General features: G+C 38.8%; 1 protein-coding gene across 8 annotated transcripts in view; it reads left to right on the forward strand.

The window, feature by feature from the left end:
- LOC107998923 (leucine-rich repeat-containing protein 15) overlaps positions 1 to 27,959 on the forward strand; it is a 105,898-nt gene that overhangs the window by 75,544 nt on the left and 2,395 nt on the right. For 5 of the 8 annotated variants that reach the window (XM_017058474.3, XM_028667292.2, XM_062082957.1 and 2 more), the window contains 6 exons: positions 23,578 to 24,266; positions 24,558 to 24,780; positions 25,033 to 25,172; positions 25,736 to 25,888; positions 27,371 to 27,551; positions 27,690 to 27,829. In XM_017058474.3, the coding sequence (XP_016913963.1) occupies positions 23,915 to 24,266; positions 24,558 to 24,780; positions 25,033 to 25,172; positions 25,736 to 25,888; positions 27,371 to 27,551; positions 27,690 to 27,829 (1,189 nt within the window). In that variant the 5' untranslated portion in view covers positions 23,578 to 23,914. Of the gene's footprint in view, positions 1 to 20,309; positions 21,202 to 23,068; positions 23,226 to 23,577; positions 24,267 to 24,557; positions 24,781 to 25,032; positions 25,173 to 25,735; positions 25,889 to 27,370; positions 27,552 to 27,689; positions 27,830 to 27,959 lie in introns of those variants that run through there. The other 3 variants (XM_017058473.3, XM_017058477.3, XM_017058475.3) reach the window with 3 other exon arrangements.

Here is a 27,959-nt window from a genome sequence, read left to right on the forward strand (position 1 = left end):
AATCCTACGTATCGTTGTACCATCTCTTTTAATCGTACAAGCGGAGAACGTACAAGCGTTGTTGAGAACGATTAAAAGGTGTTGATTCTCCATCTCGTTCAATTTTTTAACGAGAGAAGAGCTACTCGATCGTTCTAAGGAGGCCATCCGTGAATAATTTTATTAATTAGACGTTCGATTGGATTTTTGTTAAAATTTTGAAACTTAACGTTGTAAAATTAACAGGAGAATCGCTTCTTATTATAATCGATTTCTATTTTTTCCAACGATCCACTAAATATCAAGATACGCAGAAGCAAATCCTTTATATACAATTCACGAGTTAAAATGGGATCGACTTTTCTATAATAGGATGTTCTATTGCGAGAATTTTCAAAAAAAAAAGTATCTTTCAACCAAATCTGCCAGTCTTCCCTAATATTTTTAACGTCACGGAAAGTATTATTGTATCCCGTGACGGGAAAAGGAAAAGTCACGTCTATTTTCAAAGTTGGAAGAGAAAAATCTTAAGATAAATCGCCTCTATAAGTAGACGGCTAAATAACGAGGCTAATTGCGTATCGTTGTTTATTTATTTTTATCAACGTCGAGGAAAATGCATCGCAAGAAGAAAAATATAGGACAACGCGGAGAAAATTGTGGGATGTAATTGGATGGATTTTGGGATGGAGGGGATATTAAACCGTTTCTCAAAATCGGTTCAGAGAACGATCATGATAGTGGTAATTAAAGCTCGGTGCCACCTCGAAACCTAGCGCGTGATTTGCAATGGTGCTTGCCGTTTACGAGCATATCGAGGAACACCTGCGCTTCCGTTAATGAAGTTCCACTAGTCCCGTGTACGTCGGCATTGATCGTCGATCGATCACTCGACGTATTCTCTCCGCAAACATCGCGACACCGAAAATCCAAGTGTCTAATTAACGACGAGCGATGCTGTCTCGCATGCGAGTTAAAAATGTTGGACAATTTAGAAAAAAATTGGGAGTGGACGAAATTTCAAACGTTAAGTTTAAGATTTGATGGATGGAACGTTGGAAGGGATGGCGTTACGTTGTGCAAAGAGGAAGAAAGTAATTACTTGTAGGGTAATTGTGGGATATTTTTGAGATGCGCGAGTTGGAAAAGTTTCCTTTCGCGACGGAGAAAGAATTTTTCGAGTATCGTCGAGGCGGAATGACTCGTTCGTATAATATAACGGTTAATTGTGGAATTAAAGTTGTACGTTCGTATTAATTAAACTGTTACGCGTTGGTGGTGATGATTTATTCGTACGAGAGACTCGTTTCGATACGTATTTTTTCAGAATCGAAGAGAAAGAACTTTATGAACCGTGATTTTTAATTAATCCATTGTTGAGATAAATAAAAGAGAGTTTCTCATCGATCGCAACAACTTTATATACGTAAAAATTCGTGTATCGTATATAGCTCGGATTTAATTAGAAAGAATTGGAAAGAGAATTGTCGCTGGAAATAAAGAATCGATCGATGATTTTACACTTAACGTTTCATTTTCATCTGAAATTGTACCTGTGTAACGTTGATGTCAAATTGAAAATAATTTCAACGAAAATTCATCGTCACGGTTTATAATTGCGTTGAAATAGTGCGGCGTCCGATCATCGATCATAATTGTCTGTTGTAGAGCGACTTGGTTGTCGAACAAGTGTCGCCACATCGAGTCAACATCGATTAAAAACAACTCTTGCGGGCATTTACAATTACCAAAAGCGGAAACATTCACCGCGCCCATTATTCCGCGTTCAATCACCCCGCGGAAACATGGCCGGTTAGTCAAACGATAAACATCGAAAATCAACACAGATCGTGCACGCTTTTCCTCGCGATAATAAATATCTTTCGAGATCGATTCATCGTATATCGAGCCAATTCCATACAGAATTTTTATCTCGAAACAAGTTCCCCTTCGCTTAATCGGATCTTCAACTTTTGCTCGAGACGAGCCCCGCAAATATCCCCGTTGCACGCAGCCCGTTATCCGCCGAAATAAGAATATCGTACGACGAGATGGGGGACACGTGGATTCTCCTCGCCCCCTCGAAACGCTCGAGTCAGGAAATTCGAAAGATAAAGGAAGTTTGCGAAAGCCGACGGCGACTTTGGCCAGATCTCGTAATCCGGAGATGAATTGGAGCGATCGGGATCGGGATTTGCGCGGGGCCGCGTCACGTACACGCGAGAGAGGGAAGAAGAAGGCGTCGTTGGGCGTCGATACGATCGATAGGAGAGGGCGGCAGCCAACAGGTGAAGTTAGCATCGCGGAACAAGCGGTATGGAGGCCAAGGGGAGAATATAAAATTAGCCGGGCCGGATAGAGGGTTGCCGAGTCAGCTCGTCGGATGGATCGCTTAATGGATCGCGCTCTGGCTTCGTTATCGCTTCCATCGAACGGATCTGGATCTTCACTTCCGCCACGCGTGTCGTATTCTCCGTATTCTTTTCTCTTCTCCTCTTCGGATGCGCGAATCGGGTTTCGAGCAAAGACTCGACGCTTTTTCCGAGGTGGAAGATTCTTTTTGTTTTTTCTGATTTTCTGAGAATTGGTAGAATTTACTTGAGAGTGGAATTTTTCTTTTCTTTCCCTTTCTTTCTTTTTTGTTTGGTTGCGAGTTGTTATTTATTTAGTCGTACGCGTTTTTGCCGGATTTCTTTTAGCAATCTTGAGGGAATCGGGGAATTGATGGAACGAGGTTTCGCCACTGGGATTTCATATTATTAGAATTTTTCCTCCGTTTCGTTCCCGTGGCATTAATTATTCCAAATCTTTTTATTATTTCCCTCCTTTCGACCTTTGCAACTGGGGAATCGTGTGCCGGGATTTGCTATTATTAAAATTCCTCCTTTTCTTTCCTTCTTTTCTTTCATATCTAACCTTGCACGTGGGATTACGTCCATCCAGTTATCATCCACTAAACCGTTTCCTTTATCGTAACGTTGTACGATTAAGATGTTTCCAATTCGCTCGAACCTTTTTTCTTTCTTTGCCGATGATATAAAAATATTCGCAAAGCGATCGAATATAAATCGTCACGCGAGAGAAAAGGACTGGAACCGTGGAAGATAATGGCGAAAATCCTTTCTCCTCGTTAGCGTTTGAATCCGAAATCTCTTTCCGGAAGGGTTGTCGAGTCGGGCCGCGTCATTAGTCAAAGCCAGACACACGCAATTTCCTCCAGATTCTCTCCACGCTCCTGGATGGAGTCCCGACCGATACAATTTCCGTCTATTTAGTATGGGTGACGCATGAAAGGGAAAGAAACTCTGGAGGAGGAACGTCTCTCGCGGGACGTCTCCTGTTCGATAACCCACCGCGACAGATTCTCGTCCATTTTCGTTGATTGCCGTCACCTCGGAAGGACTTATCTCTTATTTTTCTGGAACACGTGAATCCTCTTTGAGAAGATAAAACTTTGAGGATGATTAATAATTTATTCCGATGTACGAATTTTTCTGCTTATCAATATTCGAGGAAGAGTATTCTTTCTGGAATTTGGACAACTATAGACTGTAGGATTTCATTAATGTATATATAAGGATGATCGAATCGAGAAAATTTTTTAATCCTGTCAAACGGTTTGCGCTTTTTAACCTGCGATCGATCCCTATCCCGCATCTGTTGTCAGTTAATCGAATAAAGCTGGCGATAATGCCGTAAATATTATTTCATCGGAATATATATACATATATAGAAGCAACGAGGTTTTGCAATTCAAACTTCTGCCCGGATTCCCACGAGTTGTTTCGATCGCGATGCTAGTTCTTTTGTTGTTTTCTCTCTCTATCTTTCTCTTTCTAGTTCCACCATGAAAACGTTTATACTCGATGGAAATTGTGGAAAAATGTTCCCCTCGAAATATACACGCACTCCCGAGGGGAAAATAATAGAAACGGATGGATATTTTTTTTTTTTTGAAAATTAAATTTCCGATTAAATTTCTCTTATCGTAATTAGATTTCGTTAATTTTATTAATTAGGGATAATGTATTTTTATCATCGGTGAATATATCTCGATGCTTACTCGTTGTATATCTTTGATTAAAAAAAAATACTCGACAAGGATACAATTTTTCAATCGTTCACTTTATCCATTTTGTCACAGATTGGTCTTATTCCTTATATCGGCCTTGTTCGAAAAAGTAAAAATAAAAGTTATAAATAATATTCTCCCAGTTTCCATAAAAAAAAAAAAAATCTCAATTTCAATGATTTTACAACCTCGTTCAAAATAACACCGTCGATAAAAATAAGCGCAACCCCTTATTCAGCCGCGTGTCGATTAATCGGAATAGAAAAAAAAAAAAAAAAAAGAAAAAAAACGAAAATCCGGATTCGATGGTTTAAATAAAAATCCCTTCCGCTCGAGCGAAGGATGCGCCAGTTACGAGGGCAGAAGAGAGAACAAATACTGGAATTATCGAGAGCACTTTGTTATTTCGCGTCGAAATTTTGCGAAAGTTTGGCCAACGATTATTGCTCATCCTCCTCCTCCTCTTCCTCCTCGGGTGTTGCACATTTTTGCACGGAATTGCAAGAACAATCGTGACGTGCAGGGGAAAGTGGGAAAGGGGCGGAGACACGAATGGATCGACCCCCGTTCCAACCACCTACGTCGAAACTACAGGCTGGGATAAAAGTAGTATTTTTACTTGAACGTTTATTATTCTTCCAGTTTATATATTATATAAATATATCAGATGATCTTTCCTTTTTTCTGCACGATTTTGAGAAATATTGCTTATTCCTTGATACGTGATTTAGAAATTTTGATTCAGAGTATTTTTTACTCGCACAATTGATATCGTGATATCGATCGATCTTAACTCGATTTTCCTTTTCTTTCTTTCTTTTCTATTCGAAATCGTCTTTCAAACAAGTTCTCGGGGAGTCCTTTTATACCCGTTCTAGTACATTTTGTACAAAGAAGTGAAACGAAGCGGAAGAAGGAGGAACTTATTCGAGGTTTCCGGGAGAAAGAGTCCGAAATTTGCAGATTTTCGCCAAGATGGAACGACGTCGTCGAGACGGTCGTCGGCTTCTAAGGGTGCAATCGTACAACTTTGATAAGCTTCCTTCCGTCGAAACGAACGAGGAAAAACGAGCAAGGGAAAAAGATTTCGTATTGTAGGAGGGATGGTCGATATTCTTTCTGCTCGACGATTTATTTTTCACGATGGTTGATGTTACGACGGATCAACTCCGGAAACAAAGAATCTCTTTTTTTTTTTCTATCATGGAATTCTATGGAATAAAAATTATCGAAAAAAGTGTATAAATAAATCGAAGGAACGAGTCGAAAATTTCGCGTTCCAACGATGAAACGTAATATTCGGTGGTGATCCTGTCAGATATGATCGCTTTGATTAAATCTATCGATTAAAGAAGCTAATAATTTTATAACTCAACAGTCGAATTGTTTAATTTTAATCTCGAGAGAGAGAGAATCTGAGGATGAAAATCATCGATTTGGAAACTATTCAAACTTAAATTTCTCACAAAACTCGACGTATAAGAGAGAAAAGTGAAACACGGACGGGAAACTGCTATTTCGCGTGTTCCTTGTGCATAAAGGATTTGATATATTACGTACATAAAAAAAAGAAAAGGAAAAAGAAAAAAGGAAAATCCACCATTTCGTCGTGTTTCAAACGTTTTATAATTTCGCCATTCCCACCACGTCGGATATTCGATGCGAAAATCATTAAAGAATTTAAATTTCCAACGGGAAATAATATCCTCGACTCGGCCTGGAAACTTGGCTAAAAAAGGAAATCATTTGCAGAGAATAAATTGCAATAAGATAAAATAAAAAAACTCGTTGATACGCGTATATATATACATATATCTCGACCAAACTCATTATTTCTTCGTCACGAAACGATTTCTACGACTAACGATGGCTGTAAGAGGAACGCCGAGGATTAACGAGATAGAACAGCCACGTGTTGAACGTTCCTTCCTGCATTCCTCCGTAAAGAGAACGCTTAAAGAATTTTTCTTTTTCCCTCTTTTTTTCTCCCCCTCGCCACGTATACGCAATTCGACTTTGGAGAGAAGAAAGAAGAAAGGAGCAAAGGCGCTTTTGTCACGCAATTTTCACCAGCCAGCCGACCGATGGCGGGGGAGAGAAATCCGATAAACCTTTTTCGAACCCTGTCCCCTTTTTCATTTTGTCGCGAATCGTTCATGGAAACCTTCAACCGGGAAACGAAATACGATTTAAGACGAAATTGAAGGAGCTCCCTCGGCTGGATTTTCTCTTTTAAGAATCTCGCTGCAATCCCGCCACCCGTGAAAAATGTATTCGAGATTTAACTCGGGGCAGGGGAAAACAGAGATCCGCGGGATGGGGGGAGGAGGGAGGGAATGGAGAATGAAACTATCGTATCGCCGTTATATTTCATATATTTCCTCCGCCTGGAATCGATAGTGCCACTTATTCGATGAATTTCAAGTTCGAGTATAAATTTACCAAGAAATATGAACTTTTCTTTAGTTGCTTCTTTTTTTCATTCGAATTATTCGAATTAAGGAATAAAGAAAAATATACATATGCTCGATTGTTCCCTGCGTCATAGGAAGGCGGAATCGAGATTCAATTTCTTAAAAAAAATGGGAAGAAAAAGAAGAATCGAATCCGAATTAGGATGTTATGCGCGATCGAACGGTGTGTTTTATTTATATGTTTCGCATCGGTGGAAGATTATTTCGAAGGGAAATTTGACAGTGACAGGTGGCCACGGTATCGACAGTTTCGAAACGAAGATAGAATTGTAAAAAGGTTTGGATGGAAGTGATTATTTCGCAATTATACGCGATATTAATAATTTTCGACTGTGCATCCTAGGAAGAAAAATTGACCGATGGATTCCGCCTTGTTTTCTACCGATTCGTACATCGATCAATTGATTGGTGATTAACGAATGAATAATAGATGAGAATGTAATGATTGAATACATTTCCAAAGATAAATCTGTGTACCAGACACATCGGTTCGAAAGTTATTTCAAAAAACGAAGGAACTAGATCGTATGATAAAATAAATCTTCCTGTTTCAATCTTTGAAATACCAAGCAAAGTATGTATCGATCCCACGATTATTTTAAATCTTAAACTGTTTCAACGTGAAAAAATTATGGAGGTTTCCTTATTCTTTTTGTCAGGAGGAAACGCACGTTCAGAAAGATATTCAGCCCGACCTAATTGCTAAATCCGTTGCTGGCTCGGCGCGCGATAGATCGATATTCCGCCATTCGATACGTTCATAGGCAAACGGGGAATATTTACCTAACCCACCCTAGCAAAAGGGACCTCGTGTCGCCATGGCGAAAACGAGAATGGAGGAGAGGATGGAAAAAATATTCGAAATTTCTGCCCTGCGCGGTCATCGATGCGACGCGGTGGAAAAAAATTGGGGAGAGGGGAAAAAATACGCGGAATAGAAATTAATAAAAATCGCGAATCCAATTTTTCATCGGAATTTATTTAACTCGGGTAAACACGGGGGCGAATATGAATCGGTCGATGGCCCGGCTTTTTCATCGATCCATTCGTGTATACGATTCGATGAAAATTATTATTTTGGATTCCATATGCGCGCCTCATTACGGCTCATTTACAAATGATGGCGGGGTAACGCGATACAAAAATGCAAATGAGAGGAGATAGGTGCATTATTGGACGGGGGGATGGAGGAAATCGGTCGTGAAACGCGTTCCTTAAATTGATCGATATCGGTCCATTATTGTTTGTTTCGGATACATTTTTTCCCCCGATTGTTGCTAATATCCCGTATTTTGAAATCAAATATTTTGTTTAATTTTAAATACGCGCGATATTTTATCGCATTGCGGCTTTATATTCGATAATAAAACTCTTTGCTTTTTTCCAAATTACTTTATGACCGAATTTTATTAATTTTCAACTTTTCTCAATTTGCGTTTGATTTTCCTATTATAAAAAATACATCCAAATTAAATATAAAAAATATACGTATCGTATTTTATGCCCACTCCAACGTATCGAATGCAAAATTTAAAAATTGAAAAACAATGAATATGCATCTCGACTAGTTAATCCGCACGATATGTTTGAAAACAATTTTTCCAGTATATAATATAAAATATATGAAACAACTTGTAAACCTTATATACTCGTCAAAATGCAAAATTCTTTATAATCAAAAAAGAACGGGGAGAAGGGGAGAAGGAAAAAAAAAATCAGGGAGAATTTTTCCCAAAGTTCGCCAACACCTCCAACAGCCCAATGATACTTTATGGAAATAAGAAAGCAAACGCAATTTTCAAGAGTAGCGTGAGAGCAGTACCCTCTCCGCATAAGTCGTCCTTATAAATGATGGTACTTATTCATTCCTGAAAACGAAACGAAGAAAGCAAGAGTTACGTTACATTTCTGAAATATCGCGTTCTCTCTTCCCACGCGTAGACGTGGGATGGAACAAAAGTGGCGTGGAACCGTACCTGACCAATTCCTACGGATAACGATCGTTTTTGGCTTCTGTTGGGCTATTTCACGTGCTCGAGGGATTCGGCGACCAAGCTACGGAGAATAATTCGGGGATCGACCCTCGAGACGATGGAACCTCTCTCTACCTGGCTGTGGAAACCTCCGCGATTCTACGAATGTGGAACTGGAAGAGTTTCGGCAAATCGAGGTCTACTTTCTTATCGGGGACGGAATCAGAGTGGAGAAAATTATGATCCAGGAGCGAAAACGAGATTTCGAGTTAGGAAAAGGAAAAAATTATTATAAAAATTGACTTATCAAATAAATTATATCATGGTTTTAAAATTAATTGTATTAATGACGTTATATATAAAATATAAAATTATTAAAAATAAAAGATCTTATTTAATAGATAATTCTGAAACAATGAATGAAAGGTTTAACTCGATGAACAGGAACTCGATCAAATGAAAGGGATTACTATGTGCTGCTTTGTTTGCGTTTTATAAATGTATAAATATTGTAAAGGAAATTACAAGGAACGAGAGAGGCATTGTAGAGGGAAACTAACCGATAACAAGTGCGCCGCGAGTGAATAACAAGTATCGGATCATGCGTGCTGATACTAAGGACCTCGAGATAGCCCGAGTCAATATCGGTGACCCCGAGGTCACGGTGCTCGATAACGAGTATCTCGGGTCATGGAACCCAATCTCTCCGCGCTTTCCCTATGACACGGATCGTTTCCAATTATTTCGCGTTGCATATGTAATCACAGATCACGCGTATAATAGTTGATCAGATACGATACGATGGAATAGTCCGTGAATTGAAAATGAACATCAATGGTGTATAACTCGATACCACCGTAACGCGGCTATTAGCCCGATTATTCAACTTTGTAACGGTTTTACCGTTGCCCGCGTTTATATTTCACGGAAAAGGAGATTAGAGAATATTCCCCGATAACACCGAGTATTATTGGATGATAATTAGAGAGGGTATTACGTTAGACAGTGTTACGAGAGATACGTAATGGATTCGGTTACATCGGTCCGATTTTAATATTCAACATTTCAAGATATTCGAAATTTGTTGGTTAATTGACGATACGATCCGAGATTTTAAAGATTATTTCGCTCCAGGATAAATCGATATTTAATTTCTCACGTCCCTTTTCATTTTTAATAATGTACGGAATATATAGAATTTAATCCTATTAAAATTGCTATCGAAATATCGATTCGAACCACATCTATTAATCTATTTCCCACCCCCCCTGGCTTGTCCCATCCAATCGCATATAGTTTCATTCGCGCGAAAAAAAAAAGGAATTTTAATTACTAATCACGCATCGCTTGTCGCGACGAATCATCCCTCGCGACTCGTGAATTCCTCCTCCTCAACGAATGAATCAATGGCTCCTGGAAAAAATACAACTCTTTCCTTCCCCTTTCCAATTTTCGTATCCCAAGTTGAAAAATCTTGGCGTGGCACGGGGATCGCTGTTTAAACATCGAAAACGGTATTGCGTAATCAGGGAAATGCACGGTGTTTTGATCAACGCGATTCGAGGAGGGAGTTGGTATTTTTTTCCACGCCTATTCCAACTGCCCCTCTCTCTCCCTCGATACGAAACGGAGAATTGCACCATGGATGGAAAAAAAGGGAAAAAGATACACGTGTTCCGATGGATTTTGATCGGAAATATGAAACCGATGTTACGTGAAGGGAATGAGCTGCAAAGAGGATCCGTGAAGGGAATTACCGGTGCGCAACCGGTAAATGGAAACGAAATATACCGGTGTAGTAGTAGCGTGATGGTGGACGTGGCGAGAAGAATGAGAGAAATGGAATTTCGCCTGACCTTTCTCTTTCTTCCCTTTCTCTTTTTTTTTCCTCTTTCGTTGCTTCCATTTTTAGATTTTCGAAAGATTGGAAATTATTAAGAGAGCGTTGGATTGGCGTGGAATTATCGATGGATCGTATACTTTACTAACCTCGATCGAAGTTAAATTCGTTCTCCTTTTTTCCTCCTTTTAAAAGCTATACGAACGGTAGAAATACGTGTTTTTTTCCTTTCTGGATTCGCGAGTGAAGAGAGAAGTAAGCGATAACAAACGATGTCGCGTGGGGAAAAAATGTAATGGCGGTGTTTACGTTGGCACGCGTCCAACTGTTTCGTCGTAGGAAACGTATCATACTATTAATTAAAGGTTTCGCGAAAACCTAAAAAACGTACTTACACGGGCGAAACAAAAACGTAACCAAATACGTAGGCGCGCGGGATCGGAGGAAAACAATGGCAGAATTCAACGATGCGCGAATACGATGCCCCGAAACAACAACGACGACGCGAAATTAAATAAAATTAATACTCGTTCACCGCGCGTGTTTGTATTATAAATTTTATCCCCATCGATTCATCACGTTCGAAATATGAGAATTATCGGTGATTAATATCGAAACTACCGAATCGGTCAAACGATTGAAATTTAAATAGGATATTCCTTCCAATTGAACGGATCCCGTAGTCAATTTAATTCGATACGTAGGAAAATCAATTTAAATCTTGTTACATCGAATCAGTCGCTCCATTAATCCATCCAGTTTAATAGTTTACCAATATATTATCGCTTCCTAATCTCCAATATTCCTCCTATCCTCCTTCGTCGTCGGGAAAATAAGATATTTCTGAATATTTAATTGAACGAAATACCGCAGATCGACGAGTGGTCGTCAAGATGGACGAATCTGTTGACGATATCCGATAATAAATGAATAGAAGTGTCACATATTATTCTTGGAGCGAGCAACTCCGCGAAATAACTCGTCGATGACACGGGCTACGATCAACATTTAAACGGAGGCTATTTCTCGCGCTCTTATTATAACTTATTAAGGGATCTTTGTTACGAAGGAATTTGCATATATATTGTCAATTAATTCTGGAAAATCACACGCGTTTGTAACAAAAATATGCGGGAACAGATGTGTGCTAATCGTAAATCTCGTTGGTGAATAGCTGTCGTAGATTTGGATATAAAAAAAAAAAAGAAAAAAAAGGATAACACAGGCGGTGTTGCACGCGAAATATAACGTGAGCTTTTGTGAGAAACGGTTGGGGGGAAATAAATCAGGCTAGATTGCGGGATAAGCTTGGATATAAGGTGAAGTTGGGAAAAATTGGAAATTTTTAGTATTTTGGAAATTTTCGCGCAAATTGTTGCACGAGAGATGAAATATGAATAACGTATAAAATATCTTCCCGTGTTTGGTAAAGCGATTGAAAAAAAATATATTTCCATCAGCTTTTCTGGAAGATTATACACGATATATTCGAGAGATTCGTCGAGTAGATGCATAACATTTTTAATGATTTAAAATTCGATTACTTGCCGATAAAGAAAAAATCGCGAGCGTCTCGTAAGAATATCTTATCACCCCGTAACAACTGGTCGGTTCCCTTTCGATCGCGAGTCGTTATTCGTTTTAATCTCTTAATAGAAACGAAAGATGGCCGAAGGGAATCGTCGTCCAATTCCCTGGATCGCGTCGCAATTATAACTAATCGTCGAAATAAATCGGGTTCGAAGGGAGAAGAAAAGTTAGGGGCCCGTTTCAATTATTAATGGCCACCATCCGGTTCTCCGGATCGGATGAATTTTTTAACAGCCTCGAAGAGAGCAAAGTTTAACCGACGAATGTCACGGCCTTCTCCCCTCCCTATAATTGATACCTTCGGATATTTTTCACAACTTTTCCCCGCCCATCATTTTTCCACGGCGAAAGATAAAGTGGAAACTTTTTTATAATCGAATTACACTTCGGATCGAGACATACATCAAATTGCCGCGACTTTATCGTTGTTTCGTTCGATCGATCACCTCTCTGCTATCAAAAGGATCGTGCAAAAATTTTACTTATCGAGATTTTCCTCGGACGAACGGGTAATTTTAATTACCTCCTTCCCCGAATTCTTCCTTTCCTTTCTTTGCGACTTGTTTCACGAATCAAATTATCCTATTTACGGTGTCGTTAAAAATATTCGCGAAAAAGAAACTGGATGTTTCGAAAAGACAAAACGTCGCAATTCGATCGTAGGAGGAACTTTTGGGAAGCTGATATAAAATGATATTCCGTTGGGGGAGAGGAAACTCTTTGGAGAATTTACGGCGACATCCAACCCCGTTGAATCGACTCGTATCAAGGAGAATTTTCAAACTTACGACAGGCTAGTAAAAAAAAACCGTAAAAGGCAAACGACACGAATTGGAATGCATACGAATATGTGAATGTGCGAATGTGAACGAGCGTGAAAAAATGAAATAAACGAAGAATTAATTGTTTGGACAGAGAGTAGCCAAACGTTGCCTCGACTTGCTTTTTACACTCGTCGTTGCTTGGAATATTATGTGACGAAAGCGTGGAACGTTATAGAAGGTTAAAAATCGGGCGATACGATTAAAGAGTACGATTTTTCCGATCCTCGAGATTCTTAGCAACGGGATGAATAATCGTAGAACAAATCGTGAATTCGAATCCCTTGGCTCTGACTTTTCCTCCCTTTCTTCTTTTTCCTCTCCCTGGGATCGAGAAATATCCTTACGCGAAACGAAAATCATAAATTCGTGTACGATAAATGGTTATAAAAATGGAGGAGGAGCGAAATTCCATCCCGATATTTTTATTTTTATGGATTATCCATCGTGAAAATACGGTTAAGAAACTTTGAAATTTTGTTTTCTGCGTTATGTTCCACGATAATGATATAAATTTTATTTGATTTTATATCCATAACGATGGTTGGAAATATAAAAAGTTGGAAGTTGAAAATTAGAAAATTCGAAACATCATCGAAAATTCGATAATTTTGAGATTTGGCAAAATGTTTTGCGTCGATTATCCACCCAAGTTTCGTAAAATGATAATTAAATTGTTTAAAAAGTTGGAATCAACGGCAAAAAGAGGCGCGTGTGTGGGGAGAGGAACAGTAATCTTTTCGTTAAACGGAAATTTAGCGAGTAACAGGTTTCAAAAGGAGAAACCGTGTTGGAAAATGAAGCGGCAGCAGGAAGAGATAACGCCAGGCTATGGAAAATACACATGGGAAATACCGTGCCTCTCAGTTTTACTCGTGCATTTTCCTAAAGGCTGCCATGGCTTCCGCTACTAATTAGACTGGCTCACTTGTAAATTAATACTTGCATTGTTTATAAACGTGCAATTTCTCCCGGATCTTTGCATCGAATCTTTCGAATTAAACCTACTTTTAATTTCAGGGCACAACGAAAACGACGTCGCAATCTCGTGCTTTTACTTTGTACATTTGTTAGAATAATTCCAAAGAATGCATCAATTTTCTCGATAAGAAAATAAATATTTGTCGCGAAAAATAAGTAATAGAGACGATAGCGTTATTAAAATACGAGATTTGTCGAGAGATTGATACTAATATCGATAAAATCTCGTTCGAGTTATTAATTTATTTACACGTTTGAATATTATTATCGAAGATAATCGATATGGTATACAAAAATGATCGAAAAACGGAATATCAAACTTTGAAATGTTTCTGAATTCTATCAAGGATACTTGAGATACTCTTTCGAAAAAGTTTAAAAATGGATATCGTAAAAAAAGAAATGAAGTGATTTTAATTCCTATCGATTCGTTTTCACCATTCATTTCAAAATATACTTTTACTATTATTTTTCTCGCCGTTTCTCATCGACCATCGAAACATCTTAGTGTTTTTATATTTAAATAGAGAAAGTTGCTTGTTGGAACAGCTTTAATTTACTTTTCGCCCAAGTATCGATTCCATTCCTCGGAAGTTGCTGCTTTGTTGGCGAGTTCAAAGGGAATAGTCGAGTTCAAAGTCTATGTAAAATGATAAGTAACGCTGATGGCAAGTTTTATTCCCACGTTGAAAAAATATCGACCACCCCGCACCCTGTGTTTATGAACCAGTTTCTCCACCAGTGGAAATACCGATTTACTTTCCTCTTCTTTTTTCTTCCTTTTACTTTACTTATCCCTTTCCTTTTCTCGCGAGAAAAATAGAACGCTACCAAAAGCAGTTTGAAGAATTGTTAACAAGCTGGACGGATGATTACTTAAACACCTCTTAACCGCTAAACGATACAATCGATATTCAAACTCTCTTCCTTTCCTTTTAATTTTGCGAAAAAAAGAGAGACGATGTTTGAAGCGATAATAAACGGACTAACACGAGAGAGTTTCGAGAAATGTTCCTTCGCCGAATAAAGCGTAATTAATCGACGATCGCGTTGGAAATGTCTTAGCTGCGATTATTTGCGTTAATCCAGCGTCGAAACTTTATCACGGTTTACACGGAAGCCGAGCAACCGATTGTTAACGAGATAATAAACAGGTCTCGGGCTACAACGGGATAATGAGCGGGCGTAATAAGCCGACATGGGCCACGGGTGTACGCAAAACGCGCATTAACGCGTGTTTATTAACGGTCTGTGTCAAACCGGAATGAAGATATGGAGCGACTGAAAGTTGTAGTGGAAACTAACGAAGGTTGAACCGGAAGGCGATGATCGATAAGCTCGTTTTTTAACGAAGACAGTTTAGAGGGTAACGTGGTTGGAGAAAGGAAAAGGATGGTTTGGAGGAATCATTTCGATTCACAAAGGGAAGGGCAATCGTAGGAAATCGGGACGGAATGGAGGAAGGATATTTTCTAAATGAGAATGTGCGAACTTCGCTCTTGGAAAGCGACAATCCTCGTTTATTCCTTCCTTCGTTCCGCCTTCCGTGTTCCCTTGCACTTCGTTTTGCACGTGCTCGTTTCGACACAACGTGAAACTTGGAATCTTGGGGGATCGATATAGCTGAAGTATTCATGGGTTTTCCTGAAAAGATTTTCTATGCTGATGCCACTTGTTTCTCTAAATAATGAAGAAGCTAACGATACTGTAACTTCGTTACTTTATATATATATTTGTGTCCGATGGTCACCATTTTCGTAACAACAGTTGACGTCTTTGAAAACTTTAATCTTCGAATAATTAAATTTATTAATTTTTGTCCTATCGGCAGAAGGTTGAACGTGGAAAATTAATAATTATTTTTATGCGAAATAATTTTCTAAACGTATTGGTTGGAAAAAGCGGTGGCAAAAAGAGTCGGCAAACTTCTATTACACGTACTCCAATTATACAAATTGTTTGTCCCCTGATGGATTCGGATAAATGGAACTCTGCGGAATAAAAAAAAATTTTGGAACGAGAATTTCCAATTTGTATCGAAATATATCGATATTTGTAAAAACTTTTATATATATATATATATAAAGTTTCGAATAATAGAGGGCAAAATGTTTTAGTAAAATGGAAAAAAAATTCAAAGAACGATTCACTTTTTCAAAGTATTTTTTTATTTTATCTCGCGAAAAGTATCATGGGATTGTTGCGATCGTAATCGTATTTAAGAGGAATTTATTTAGATATATCCGTCGTATAATCGGGACGATAACACTCTGTGAAATTAACTCGTGAGAACGTTTGTTTCCGAATTGAACCACACGTTAATATGGACGTTAACAAGTAGTATTATCAAAGTAATTGTATCGACTATGTAATTACAAAATAAACGGATATCGTTGAATGCTCGTGAACGTGAATAGTTTCGACGATCAAACAGTCTAACTTTCCTAGTTTAACAACCTGTGACCAGTTAATTCGTATTTATATTATACCTTTGAATACCAAACTTCCTGTTGAAAATTTCCGATCGATTCGCAATTGACGTTAGCCCAGAACTCGATTTAACTCGATTAATCTTGATAAAATATCACCGTCTAAGTAAAAGATAATTTTTTATCTCATTAAATTAGGAAAACTTTGAATACAACCTGTCGAGGAGTAAACGATCGTTGCAAGCACCTTCCTCTTTCAAATGCATTTTGATTCATCTCGATAAAACTCGCGGTTCCCGAGATATCGCGTAAAGGAAAAAGGGTAATTTTTTAACGTTTACCATCCATCCTTGTCGATCGGTCGATTATCCCTCGCTCGTCTCGCCTATCTCGTCTCACCCCAGAAAAACGTAGATCCCAGAAAATTCAATGTAGATTTACCATGGACACGTTTGTATTCCTGCAACTTTTTTACCTTTCACGTCTCTATAATATTTTCTGAGAACCGCTTGCGCCATGCGCGAACGTTCGATCGAAAGGTTACCGAATCGAACGGAAATCACTGCTTCTAGCGAATTGTTCAATTTGCCTCGTGTCTCGCGCCGATTGCGCAAACAGCATAGACCGGATCGATCCGTTTTGATATCGCGCAATTAACACCAAGTACGTCTCGTTCGTTTCGAGTAAATACTTGCGTTAATTGACCATCCTCGAAGAACGAAATTGTTCCTCGTATTCCGAGACCTGTCTCAATTTACCGTTGCTTAAGCATTTGCTAAGTACTCGGGATTCACGCGGAGTTGAGATTGAATTGGGATCAGATTCCACGTGTAAAACGATAATCGACGTTGGATTAAATGAAACGATATATTCTTATACGATGTTTATCTCGAATTTATCGGGGAATATTATCAAGGAGAATATCATCGTGTTCGGTATTTAATCCACGGGATGTGTTGTTAAACGTTTTAACGGGTGACAAAGTCGGGCAGAGCGTATTATCATAATTTGGCGTAAGGTTGCAGTCGGTGCGTTGCCGGAGATAGTTTAGAATTGGGTCGGCGAGTCTCTAACGTGCTCCAACAAACGCATATTTCCCGCAAACCAACTCGCCGAGAAGTTTATGCGGCACGGAGATTATTATAGTTTCATGGAAGACAGGGAGCTTTTGCGGGAACGTCTGATTAAAATTTCCAAGGAGATTTAAATTCGACCATCTTGCAAGAATTTTCCCCTTCTTTTCCCTTCGAATATCAAATATCAACGTTGTGTTAATAATATAAATTTGATCGATATGACGGATACGAAGTATGGAATATTATATATGTATATATATTTTTTGTCGAATATTCTGTATCAATTGGAATCTATCGGTTGCCCAAGAGAATTATCCATGTTATTTTTGAGGTGGAAATTATGGAAAATTTCTCTGGGAAAATTTTTAACGCTTATTTGTCACGTTACGTGGCGATATTTTATTATTATTTTGGAACGTTAATTTTGTAAATATATATATATAAAATTTGGAAGGCGTGTTATTTAACTGTAAAATTATCGGTAATTTGTTTCAACATCATTGAACGTGAGTGTCTTCAATTTTAATGCAATCGCCCACATTTAATTTTTTTAATTAATTTCACGAATTATTTCCAACGATATACATATATATATATATCTTTTAAAATATTCTCGTGTTATTTTTCTTTAATTCGCTTTTAAAAAAAATGAAAAATCGCCAATTTTAAATTTCTCGAGGGACAAACGTATAACGTGAAAGAGTCGCAACATCCATAACCTTCCCTTGATATAAAATTTATTTTCCACCTCAGCCTTGTTTCTCAGACCAACAAAAATATTTCTCCCTAAATATTTTAATAAAACCATCTTCAAATTTTCCAACAAGATACATCCACGTCCCCCTTAAGAACCCTTTCGAACCGCACGCCAATCCCTAATCCTTGTCTCTATAACCCTTAAGAATCCGATCCAAATCGAAAATGGACCCTCGATCTCGATCCTGGCCGAGCACATTCGAGCCGAAGTGGATGGATAAAAGCACCTTTAAAAATACTCGTGTTTAAAATCGAATTTTCCACTCCGCTGTCTGTAAATTCAATTATCCTCGAATCTCTGCCGTGTAAAAAATTTTTGCCACGGGAGGCATAGTAATGGGAAGACGAAGGAAGGAAGGATCGATCGATCCTTTCGCGAATCGCGATTACAAGGGGACCCCTTTGTGTCCCCTTTCTTTCGCTCCCTCTTCCTCCCTTTCCACCACGCGGTGTTTCAAAGCGGTTGTTTCGTGCGAAAGAAAGGGAGAAAAAATGTTGCGCGACACAACACCGTGGATGTATTCGTGTAACGAGAAATTAGATAGAGGGGGTTGAAAGATATACGTCGATAAATAAAACGAACGACCTTTCTTCTTCTTCTTCTTCTTCTTCCTTGCGTCGATTATCAATTGCATCGATGTTCGACGATATGGGAAATTTTAATTTTCGGGATAAAAGAATTTTTTAAAATAGATTCATGGAAAGAATTAAAAAGTAATTTGACTAACGACTTTGAAATGAGTAATTGATTAGAACGAGTGCGGTGGGGTTTCTAGAAATAATTAAAAAGTGTTTTATTCCTTTTTTTTTAATTTGTAACGAATGCATTAAATTTTTTAAATTAATTAAAAAATCAAGTTTTTCCCATGGAGAAGTAATTTACGCGGAAATGTGTGTTTTATTTTTGCGGTCGTAACGAAGGCATTGAATTCGTAGAAAAAAGGAAAAAAGGGGAAAGGAAGAAAGGAAAGAAAAAGGGGGAAAGGAAGAAAGGAAAATTGAGAGATTGTTAACGAGCGGAAATTTAAATTTTATGAGATGATAAATGCATTTCGATTTTTTTCCCGAAACGTTTGAAATTCGTATCGATACGTTATCGTTAATTAATGCTGCCAATTCGTTATTAAACCTCGACATTCCAACTTAATAGTACAATTCAATATTACACGATTCGGCTCGAATATAATTAATCGTAATTTATTAATGAAATGTAATTTATGAAAATTTTGTATCGTAACCGAATGCACAGTAGCGCAATTCGATAATACGTCGCCTTTGTTAAAAATCTTGTCCCGCGTGTAAATATTACAAAGCGCCATCGTACGTTGATATCGCAACGGAATGAAAACGTTGGTCCAAATTTAAAATCGTATCCTCCTCTCTTCCAAGTTCTTTTATTATCCCGCTTTCTCACCTTTTCACCCTCCCTTTTCTTTTCCTTTTCTTTTTCGTCCGTTTATTATTAATGAAAAAGGAAAAAATAGAAGAGCAATGGAAACATTATTCGAAAAGAAGTAACAAAAACTCGATCACGGAGATTTGTTTAATAACATAAGCAGATATTGCGTCCGACACACACACACACGCACGCACACACACGTTGTAAAAACATCGGATTACTCGCAGCAAATTTTAAATCTCGCGTCAGATTTTAAATTATTCCCGTACGAATTTGTTTAATACGAATTTATAGCGCGGAGATAACAATCTCGTTTAAATCGAACGTTGGCGTGTGACGAACGAAAAGATGATCCTAAATAATATTTAATAACCGTGAAATATATATTTTTTTTTTTTTGCTTTTTCTTTTTTTTTTTTTTTATCAATTCAACAAAAATTCAAACGATCGAATGTTACTCTTCACAGTGAGAGAAGTCGAAAATTGATTCAAAAATGTAATAGGATGATCGATCGCCTTTCCACGGATGGATGGGATTTAATGAAATTCATTTCGATTTCTCGTCTCTGACAAAATCACCCACGATTCCCAAACAGATCGAGGGAAAGATTTCGGTTCCAAGAAGGGAAATAACGAGAAATTTCACAAAAGATAGGTACCAGATATTAAAGAATGTTGATTAATTCGGAAGAAACAGAAAGAAGAAAGAAAAACTCTTGGAATTGGTCAAACTTTTAGATACCCTCGAAGGAGGAAAAGGTAAAGAAAAAAGATCTTTTCGATGACCACGTGCACTACGAACGGATCGAGGAACGAAGGCGTGGAAGGAAAATCGGCGAAACAATTTGGGACGACACGAACGCGATCGGTGCAAATACGCAGTGCACGAATAAGCCGCGTGACTGGCCATCCACGCCCAAGAGTATCGCTCTTATGACGTGGTGCACACACCGCGTTGCCGTGTGTATCCCATGATCCCTCGGGCGGAAGCTGCCCATTAACCGGCCAATGATGATGCCAACGGACACCGGGTCGGATCTCCGCCTCCTGGCACCGAGCACGTCACTCCTTTTCGTTCCTCGTTCGCGACCACGCGTTGGAAAATCCGTGCGACGAGTTTCGAGAGATATCGTTCGGGCATGCACGATTGTTCGTCGACTAGAAGAGAGCTTGGATCAAAATCGGGAAAGGAGACGGGAAGCAAAGGAGAAATAATTGGAAATCGAGGGTGCCCTTCCGAGCCGTCCATACGTTCGAGAATCCCTATTAGGGGATAATTGGATCGAAGGATTTGAACGATTTCCAGCGGATCTTCTTTCGAAGAAGAAGAAGCTCGACCTGTGCTGCGATGCGATCGGTGGCGACCGCTCGATTAAGGCGTACGTGAGCGGAATATCGGGTAGAAGAGAAACTGTTTCTGTAACTGATCGACGACCTCTGGTTTATCTCGAATAGCCGTAATATAATTATACGTCGTGAAAAGAAAGGAGATCGTAACATTGAAAATTGTGTGGCTGGAATAGAAAAGAGCGAAAAAAGGAGGTGTATTTTGGAGAGTGATTTATGCATCGTTGACACGGTTGCACGATGGATGCAAGAAAAGTGTGTCGTTATGCTCCCTCCTGTGTACCCCACTGATAATCTCAGTGTCGTTGATTAATCGAGCGAACGGCTAAGTTTCTTGATACGCAGTGACATCAATAAGCGATGACCAGTGATCACGCGAGTGCACGTCGTTGTTCCGCCTCGCAGTTTCGTAACGAGTATCTCGCGAGTGACAAAGGAAACCGCCAAGGGATCTACATGGATCGGTACGTGGTTCTTTTTAAGAAAAAATTATCGTTTCATCTCGAAAACTTAGAAATGATTTTTTCTTTTTTCTTTTTTTACGTTGTCGAGAAAATCTTATTAAAAATTTATTCGTCGGATAGATTTTCTTTATTGTAATGAACAGAGTTTTGTATTCCACGGGGAAAGTTTCTTGTTTTATTTGAAAAAAGGAAAGAAGTATCTCGTTTCAAATAATGGCTTCTTTGTTAAACAAATGTTCTCCGTTTTTTACAAAAGAATTTCCGTTTGTTAAAAATATCCCTCATTTATTAAACAATTAGCAACAAGTTTTTGTTAGAAAAAAAGCTTTCGTTTTCAGCGAATTCTCTATTCCATCGAGAGACCTTGCTCGCGTTTGAAACAACGTCGTACGCTAAACGTTACAAACAACGCTTTTTTACATCACGGAAAATTAAAAGAATCTATTTTATTAAAAGAAACGAAAAAAATTCTCTTTACTCGCAAACGAGTTCCTAATTCAATGCATCCTAATTCAACTGCGCAATAAAATAAATCGACGCGTAAAAAAGCTGTAAATGTCTCGAAACAAAATATCAAAAGGACGAATGGTGAACGTTGATGGAATGACGGAAACTTTGCGACGAAATATTTTTTTCTTTTTCTTGTACTATTAATTCTCCTATAATTCTTTTCGCCCGCACTTTCGTGCTTTTTATGCCTCGACAAAGAAACTTTCCTTCGATTTACCGCGACGTCGCCCTAAGCTCTGTCCAAGTTATACGTGGAAGGGAGGGGGGGAAAAAAAAATACAAGGTGGCAGTAAAAATAGCAGGGGATGAAAACGATAGCACGCTTGGGTGTCGGGAGCACGTCCAGGGACATATATTTTTGGAAACTTTTCCTTCGAATTCTCCGAGCCAAGTTCTCCGAATCAAATTATAAAAAGTAAATACACATTTTCGTGCAAAAACAAAAAGAAACACATTCCATGGTATTTTCCTGTTGTTTGTTTTTTTTTATCAAAAATATCGTTTTACGCGCGGCTTATAGAAACGCTTCTCTCGAGCGTACTTCACCGTGTAAAAAAACTCCAAAACTGTTGTGGATCGACTCGTAGGAATTTGTATCGAAAAAAAAAAAATGTCGAAGCGATGGCGAATTCGTAGGATAAATGGAAAATCGGGATTAATATTTCGTGGGGACGATAATCGTGGTTGTAAGGAAAAACGTAAAGCGATAACGAAAGAAATTTCGTTTAATAAACAATGAAAGACACGAGTTTGAAATTTCTCCCGTGTCAATTTATCGTTGATCGAAACTTGTTCGTCATTCGCTCGAAACATTACATCAGCGCCAATATCAATCGCCTCGACCGATGTCGGTCGTTTTCACAGTCAATACACATTTTTCCACGATTGCACGCGATTCACACACCGTTCGATTGGATCGATTGGAACGATGCTCGTTTATAGAAACATCGTCTCGACGAAGATAAATTATTATTCGAGATGAGAACGACACTTGTAAAATAAATTTTACAACGATACGTGAAACGAATCAACAATTTCAGCCTACTCTCGCGACCTTAACGACTCGGTGTCGATCACGAAACTGGCCGAGTTTTATCTTTTTAAGGAAAAAAAAACGCAGTGGAATAAATTGTTCGAGATTTTCCAAATGTGAAATAAAATATAAATAAAATATATCTTAACTTAATCGTCGAAGCAAAGGTCCATATCGTACAAATATATCTCGGTTTTTCTTCGAATACGCGAATAACATAGTTGATAAAAATATAAATATTTTTGCAGTCGTGAAGCGAGATAATCAAAGCGTGAAATAATGTTGTTGCTTTCGTGATTCGTAAATCAACTTGTTTTCTACAGATGCTTGTGATATCCCTGAACAGAGAGATCATAGCTAATTATGAAATTTCCTGCTGAGTTAATTACGGCCACTCGTAATTGTAAAGAGCACCGCGTTTCACGATCGTGTTTAATTGGAAAACCGAGAATGATATTTCACCCGGTATTTGCTACCTAAAGTAAACGATCGATCCAGTGTCATCCTATAAAATCTACTCGAATAACCGGTGGACGAAAAAAGACAACTCGAATTCGATATAATAATAGTGATATTTAAAGTATTCGTGAATCTCCCTCTCCCCCATATTTCATCCCTGAAACGTTTAACGTGATGGGAAAAGATCAAAATTCCATTTAATTGAAGAATTAAAAATTGCCCTCCTTATATCTTTAAAACTAACTGAACTCTTCGAAGAATAGAATCGATCGTTCGATCTGACCTATATACACTAACATTTAATCAAACCTAATGTAAATAAAGATATGTAATGTAAATAAAGAGATAAAAAAAGTAAACCGATATTTTTGCAGACTCGGTGTACCGCTGCACCGCGGAAGAGCGAACAATGGATATGAGAAGAGCAGAGGCTAAGTAGCAGGCTGCAGGTACAGGAACGGAGAGGGCGAAGCAACAGGAAAGAAAGAGCGGATCGAGCGAGAAGGAGCCGAAGAAGAAGAGGAAGAGGAAGAAACGAGGAATATCGAACGAAGAATCCTTCCTTTCGAAGTCAAATCTAACGAGGGAAAGAAAGGAAGAAAAAGAAGGGCAGAGGAAATAACAAGTATCTCCAGGAAGGGAAATAAAAGAGGGAAAATTTAGAGAAGAAGGAGAGGAAAGAAATAGGGTAGAAGGAGGAAGAGAGGAAAAATGAAGGAGATCGGATTATGGACACTGATTTGGACAGTGAGTGTAATAACGGGTATGGGCGTTGCACAAACATCGCAACTATGCCCATCTCACACCGAAATCTCGCCCTGTTCCTGCACCCTGAAGAAATCCGGATTGGACATCATATGCGAGTACACGGATCTGTCTCACATCTCCGATGTGATGAGCTCTCTCAAAGGAAGGACCAACACTGTCATCTTCTATCTCAGGCTCAGGCACAACAGTCTGCCCAAGTTGCAGCCCTACGTGTTCCTCGGCCTCGACATCCGCCATTTGACCATCCACAACAGCAGTCTGGCGAAGCTCGAGGAATCGTCCTTGAGTTCCGTCGGTGAGAATATAATTTTCCCAATATTTCGTAATTCCTAACTCTCCCTTCCCCCACAGGCAATTGGCCAATTGTGATCTTGATATCCGTTCAACTATCGAAAATGCGATCGTACGATTCATTGTGGTCTTTCGATCCGCTTGTTTGGAAAGGAAAAACGTGAATCGAAAGTTAAAGGTTATCGTTACGATCGGTGATGAAGGGGAAGGGGGTTGAAGGAGAATAAAGAATCGGTCCGAATTTGATGTTATGCGAAGGGTTATTTTTAACTTGCTCGTTCGATTTATTTGGTAGGAAGTGGGCTGACGCAATTAGACCTCTCGCAGAACGCTCTGGCCTCGATCCCGTCTAGCGCGTTGAAGGAGCTTCACCACCTACTCATCTTGAATTTAAACCGCAACAAGATCAAGGCCATCCATAAAAACGCCTTCGATGGGTTGGACACTCTCGAGATTCTTTCCCTCTACGAGAACGAGATCTCCATCATAGAAGAGGACGCCTTCACAGGACTGCACGAGTAAATTTCTCGAATCTTTTTATTATTTTACCTTTTTCTCCCCGACAAATCGCGCTGAAGAAATAAATATTAAGTTTGTATAATTTATATTTATAATGAGATGTCGCGAATTTTGAATCCACAGATCGATGAGAGAAAGATTAGTTTATTAGTGAAATAACTGTCTATCTATTAATCTCGTTAAATGTTAAACAAGCTAGCGAACAAATTGGAAATGAAACGAAAAGAAAAAAACTATAATGGAAATTATAGTCGAAAGCTGAGGAGATTGAATCTGGGAGGAAACGAGTTGACCAAAGTGCCGACGCAAGCGCTCCGCACTCTGAATATGTTGAAAAAGTTGGAGATGCAAGAGAATAGGATCGCTTCCATTCAGGAAGGTGATTTTGAAGGTACGTCCACTTTCATTTCCCCCACAATTCTCGACCTCATCCGAGATTTCTTCTCGCGCGTTATCGCCATTCGAAATATCCTCGCCACTCGTGAGACCTTGTCCATCTCCCTGATAAACGATTCCCCTTGGATAAATTGTTTAGATAAATCGTTCAGATTGTTTCGTTCAGAAAGCATAATACTAGGCCACGATCATTCTGTTCGGTCTACCTATCATTTCCGTCGAATCATTCGAAACATGATATAACAGCACCCGAGTTAATCCCATTTTTCTCCTCTCGGAATGGAAAAAATCGATGAAAAATTAATTTCGCGTAAAATTTGATCGATCGAACAACCTCGATACTCTTCCACTTGGAAATCGGCTCGCGCGATAATCCCATCATCCGTTCACGAACGCGAAAACCTATTTTACGTTTCATACGCGATAAAAACCCTCTGAAACGAGACGTACAAATTGACTTACGCATCGAGATCGATACGGGGAAAGGTTATATAATCCTTGTGTATCGAGAAATACATCGACGAGCCTACTAAACTATTCCCTTTCTGTTTTTTCCAGGCCTGGAAAGCCTGGACTCGTTGGGATTGGCGCACAATCGGCTCCGCGAGGTACCCGCCCGTGTCTTCTCCCACATGACGCAATTAAACTCTTTGGAACTGGACGGGAATCAAATTACCCACGTGGATCCGAATGCGTTCATCGGTCTCGAGGGTAAGCAGCGTAGTAATCGCGATTTCCGCGCCATTCCTTTGACCACGGTATGCAATTTCAAACCTTATTATTATTTCTGCCGGTCGGTTCAACGTCCCTCCTACGTCGATTAATCCCACTGATTTCCCATTAAACGACCAGGGATCCGTCTATACCTCCAGTTTCGCGTTGAAACTCGACTAAACACGCGTAACAATCATCCAAATTATTGGAGACGGTTCACGGGGATAATTGCGCGAAATGAAATTAAATCAAATTACACCGTCGAGTACTTTACTTCGAGAGATGTAGGGAGGAAGATTTCTGGAATTCTTTGAGCTTTTTTTTTTCTATTTTGTTGATGTAATGACTGAGAGAGAACAGAAACGAAATATTTCGCGATGTAATAAGTTGTTAGAAGTAAATGGTTTACTCATTTTTCTTATTTTTCTTCGTATCCTTCAAAGGATATTCGATATTTTCCAATTTTAAAAATTCCTCTGATGGAGAATATAACCGGAATAAAAATTTGTAATGCAAATTTGAAATAGTAATCGGTTCGTTTAACACTTGATAATTCGTCGATCAATGGATGAAAATTTTAAAATACATTCGCGTAAATAAAAATTGGTGCAAAGAGTAGTTGTTTCTTGCAAGCACGGTGGTTAAAAAAAAAATAATAATAATTCTGTTTGCTAATATAGAACAAAGTCCGTTCGTTTGGACCGCAAACGAGTTTTCGACCCGATTCGATTCGTTCTACGATTCTAAAATAGAGACGAATCCGGAGAAAAGCTTGAAATTTGCATGTTGGACGAGTTGAGTCGCAACTGCGATCCCTATACGAAGCGATTGTATACGATTTGTAATCTTTTAAAAAAATAACTTGAATTATATAATTAGTGGAAATTACGTTTCCTTTATATTATAAAATATCCCTGTTGATACCCATTTTAAAAAACGTTGATTATCGAGATTGACGAAGATAAAGGAACAAGATGTATTCGAAAAATAAACTTTTCCGATAATCGATCGATGGCAACACCAATTCAAGCGAGTCATACTTTGTTGTAAACAACAAAAAATCGTTAGAAAAACCATTTTTACGCGTTGCATACCGTTGTTCACGGTACAAATATTTGCATATTTATGGGTTTCCACGTAATCCCTCTTTAATAGGTATTATTTGCTCCAAATTTTTTCCCCGATTGTCCTGAACACCCTCATCCGCCTCCCTTTCGCAGCGACTCGATTCGCAAAGACGAATCGCGAAATTTCCAATCCCCATTGAACAATTTTCCCAAAGGGAAATGAATAATAGGCAGGATTAATTTAAATAAAACTGTAAAAACTAACTATGGAAGCTTGTTGTCCATACGTCCATACGTTGCCCCGGCGATTAATTATCGTCCTAATTAATTCTGCTTAATTCATAAACACGTGCTCGACGCACCACGTCATCGATGGAACGTTCATGCATATTTTATTTTAATTCCATTACAGAGAACCTGCAATATTTGCGACTGGGCGATAATAATTTACACTCGGTGCCGAGCGATGCGTTGCGCCGTCTACATCGATTACGTCACCTCGATTTAAAGGCCAATAACATCACCGCGCTCTCGGAGGACGCTTTCACCGGATACGGGGACTCCATTACGTTTCTCAACCTCCAGAAGAACTTGTAATTCCCTATTATTTCCCTATTTAATCGTATCGATATTTCTCCTCGCGTATTTGTTTTATTCGTTTCTCTCTCTATCTATCTTTCTCTCCATTTTATTTTTCATAGAGGAGACGTTTCTTTCTTTCTGTTTCCCAGGATCAAAATATTGCCACCGGTGGTCTTCGAAAATTTGAACTCGTTGGAAACGCTGAATCTGCAAAACAACAAGCTCGTGCATATACCGGAGGAGGTGACTGAAAATATCGTGGATACGTTGCGACACATCGATATCACGGGTAAATGTCAAGGATTCGTTTCTCGCTTGTCTGTAGCGCGCGGTGGACGAGTTTATCAATTCAATTTTCCGCGATAACTAGAATTGTTGGGAACGGTGAATTCGAAATTACGAAGAAGAAAGCGAGGAAA

This window comes from Apis cerana, linkage group LG12, assembly GCF_029169275.1.
Source record: "Apis cerana isolate GH-2021 linkage group LG12, AcerK_1.0, whole genome shotgun sequence".
In the NCBI taxonomy this organism is placed as follows: Eukaryota; Metazoa; Arthropoda; class Insecta; order Hymenoptera; family Apidae; genus Apis; species Apis cerana.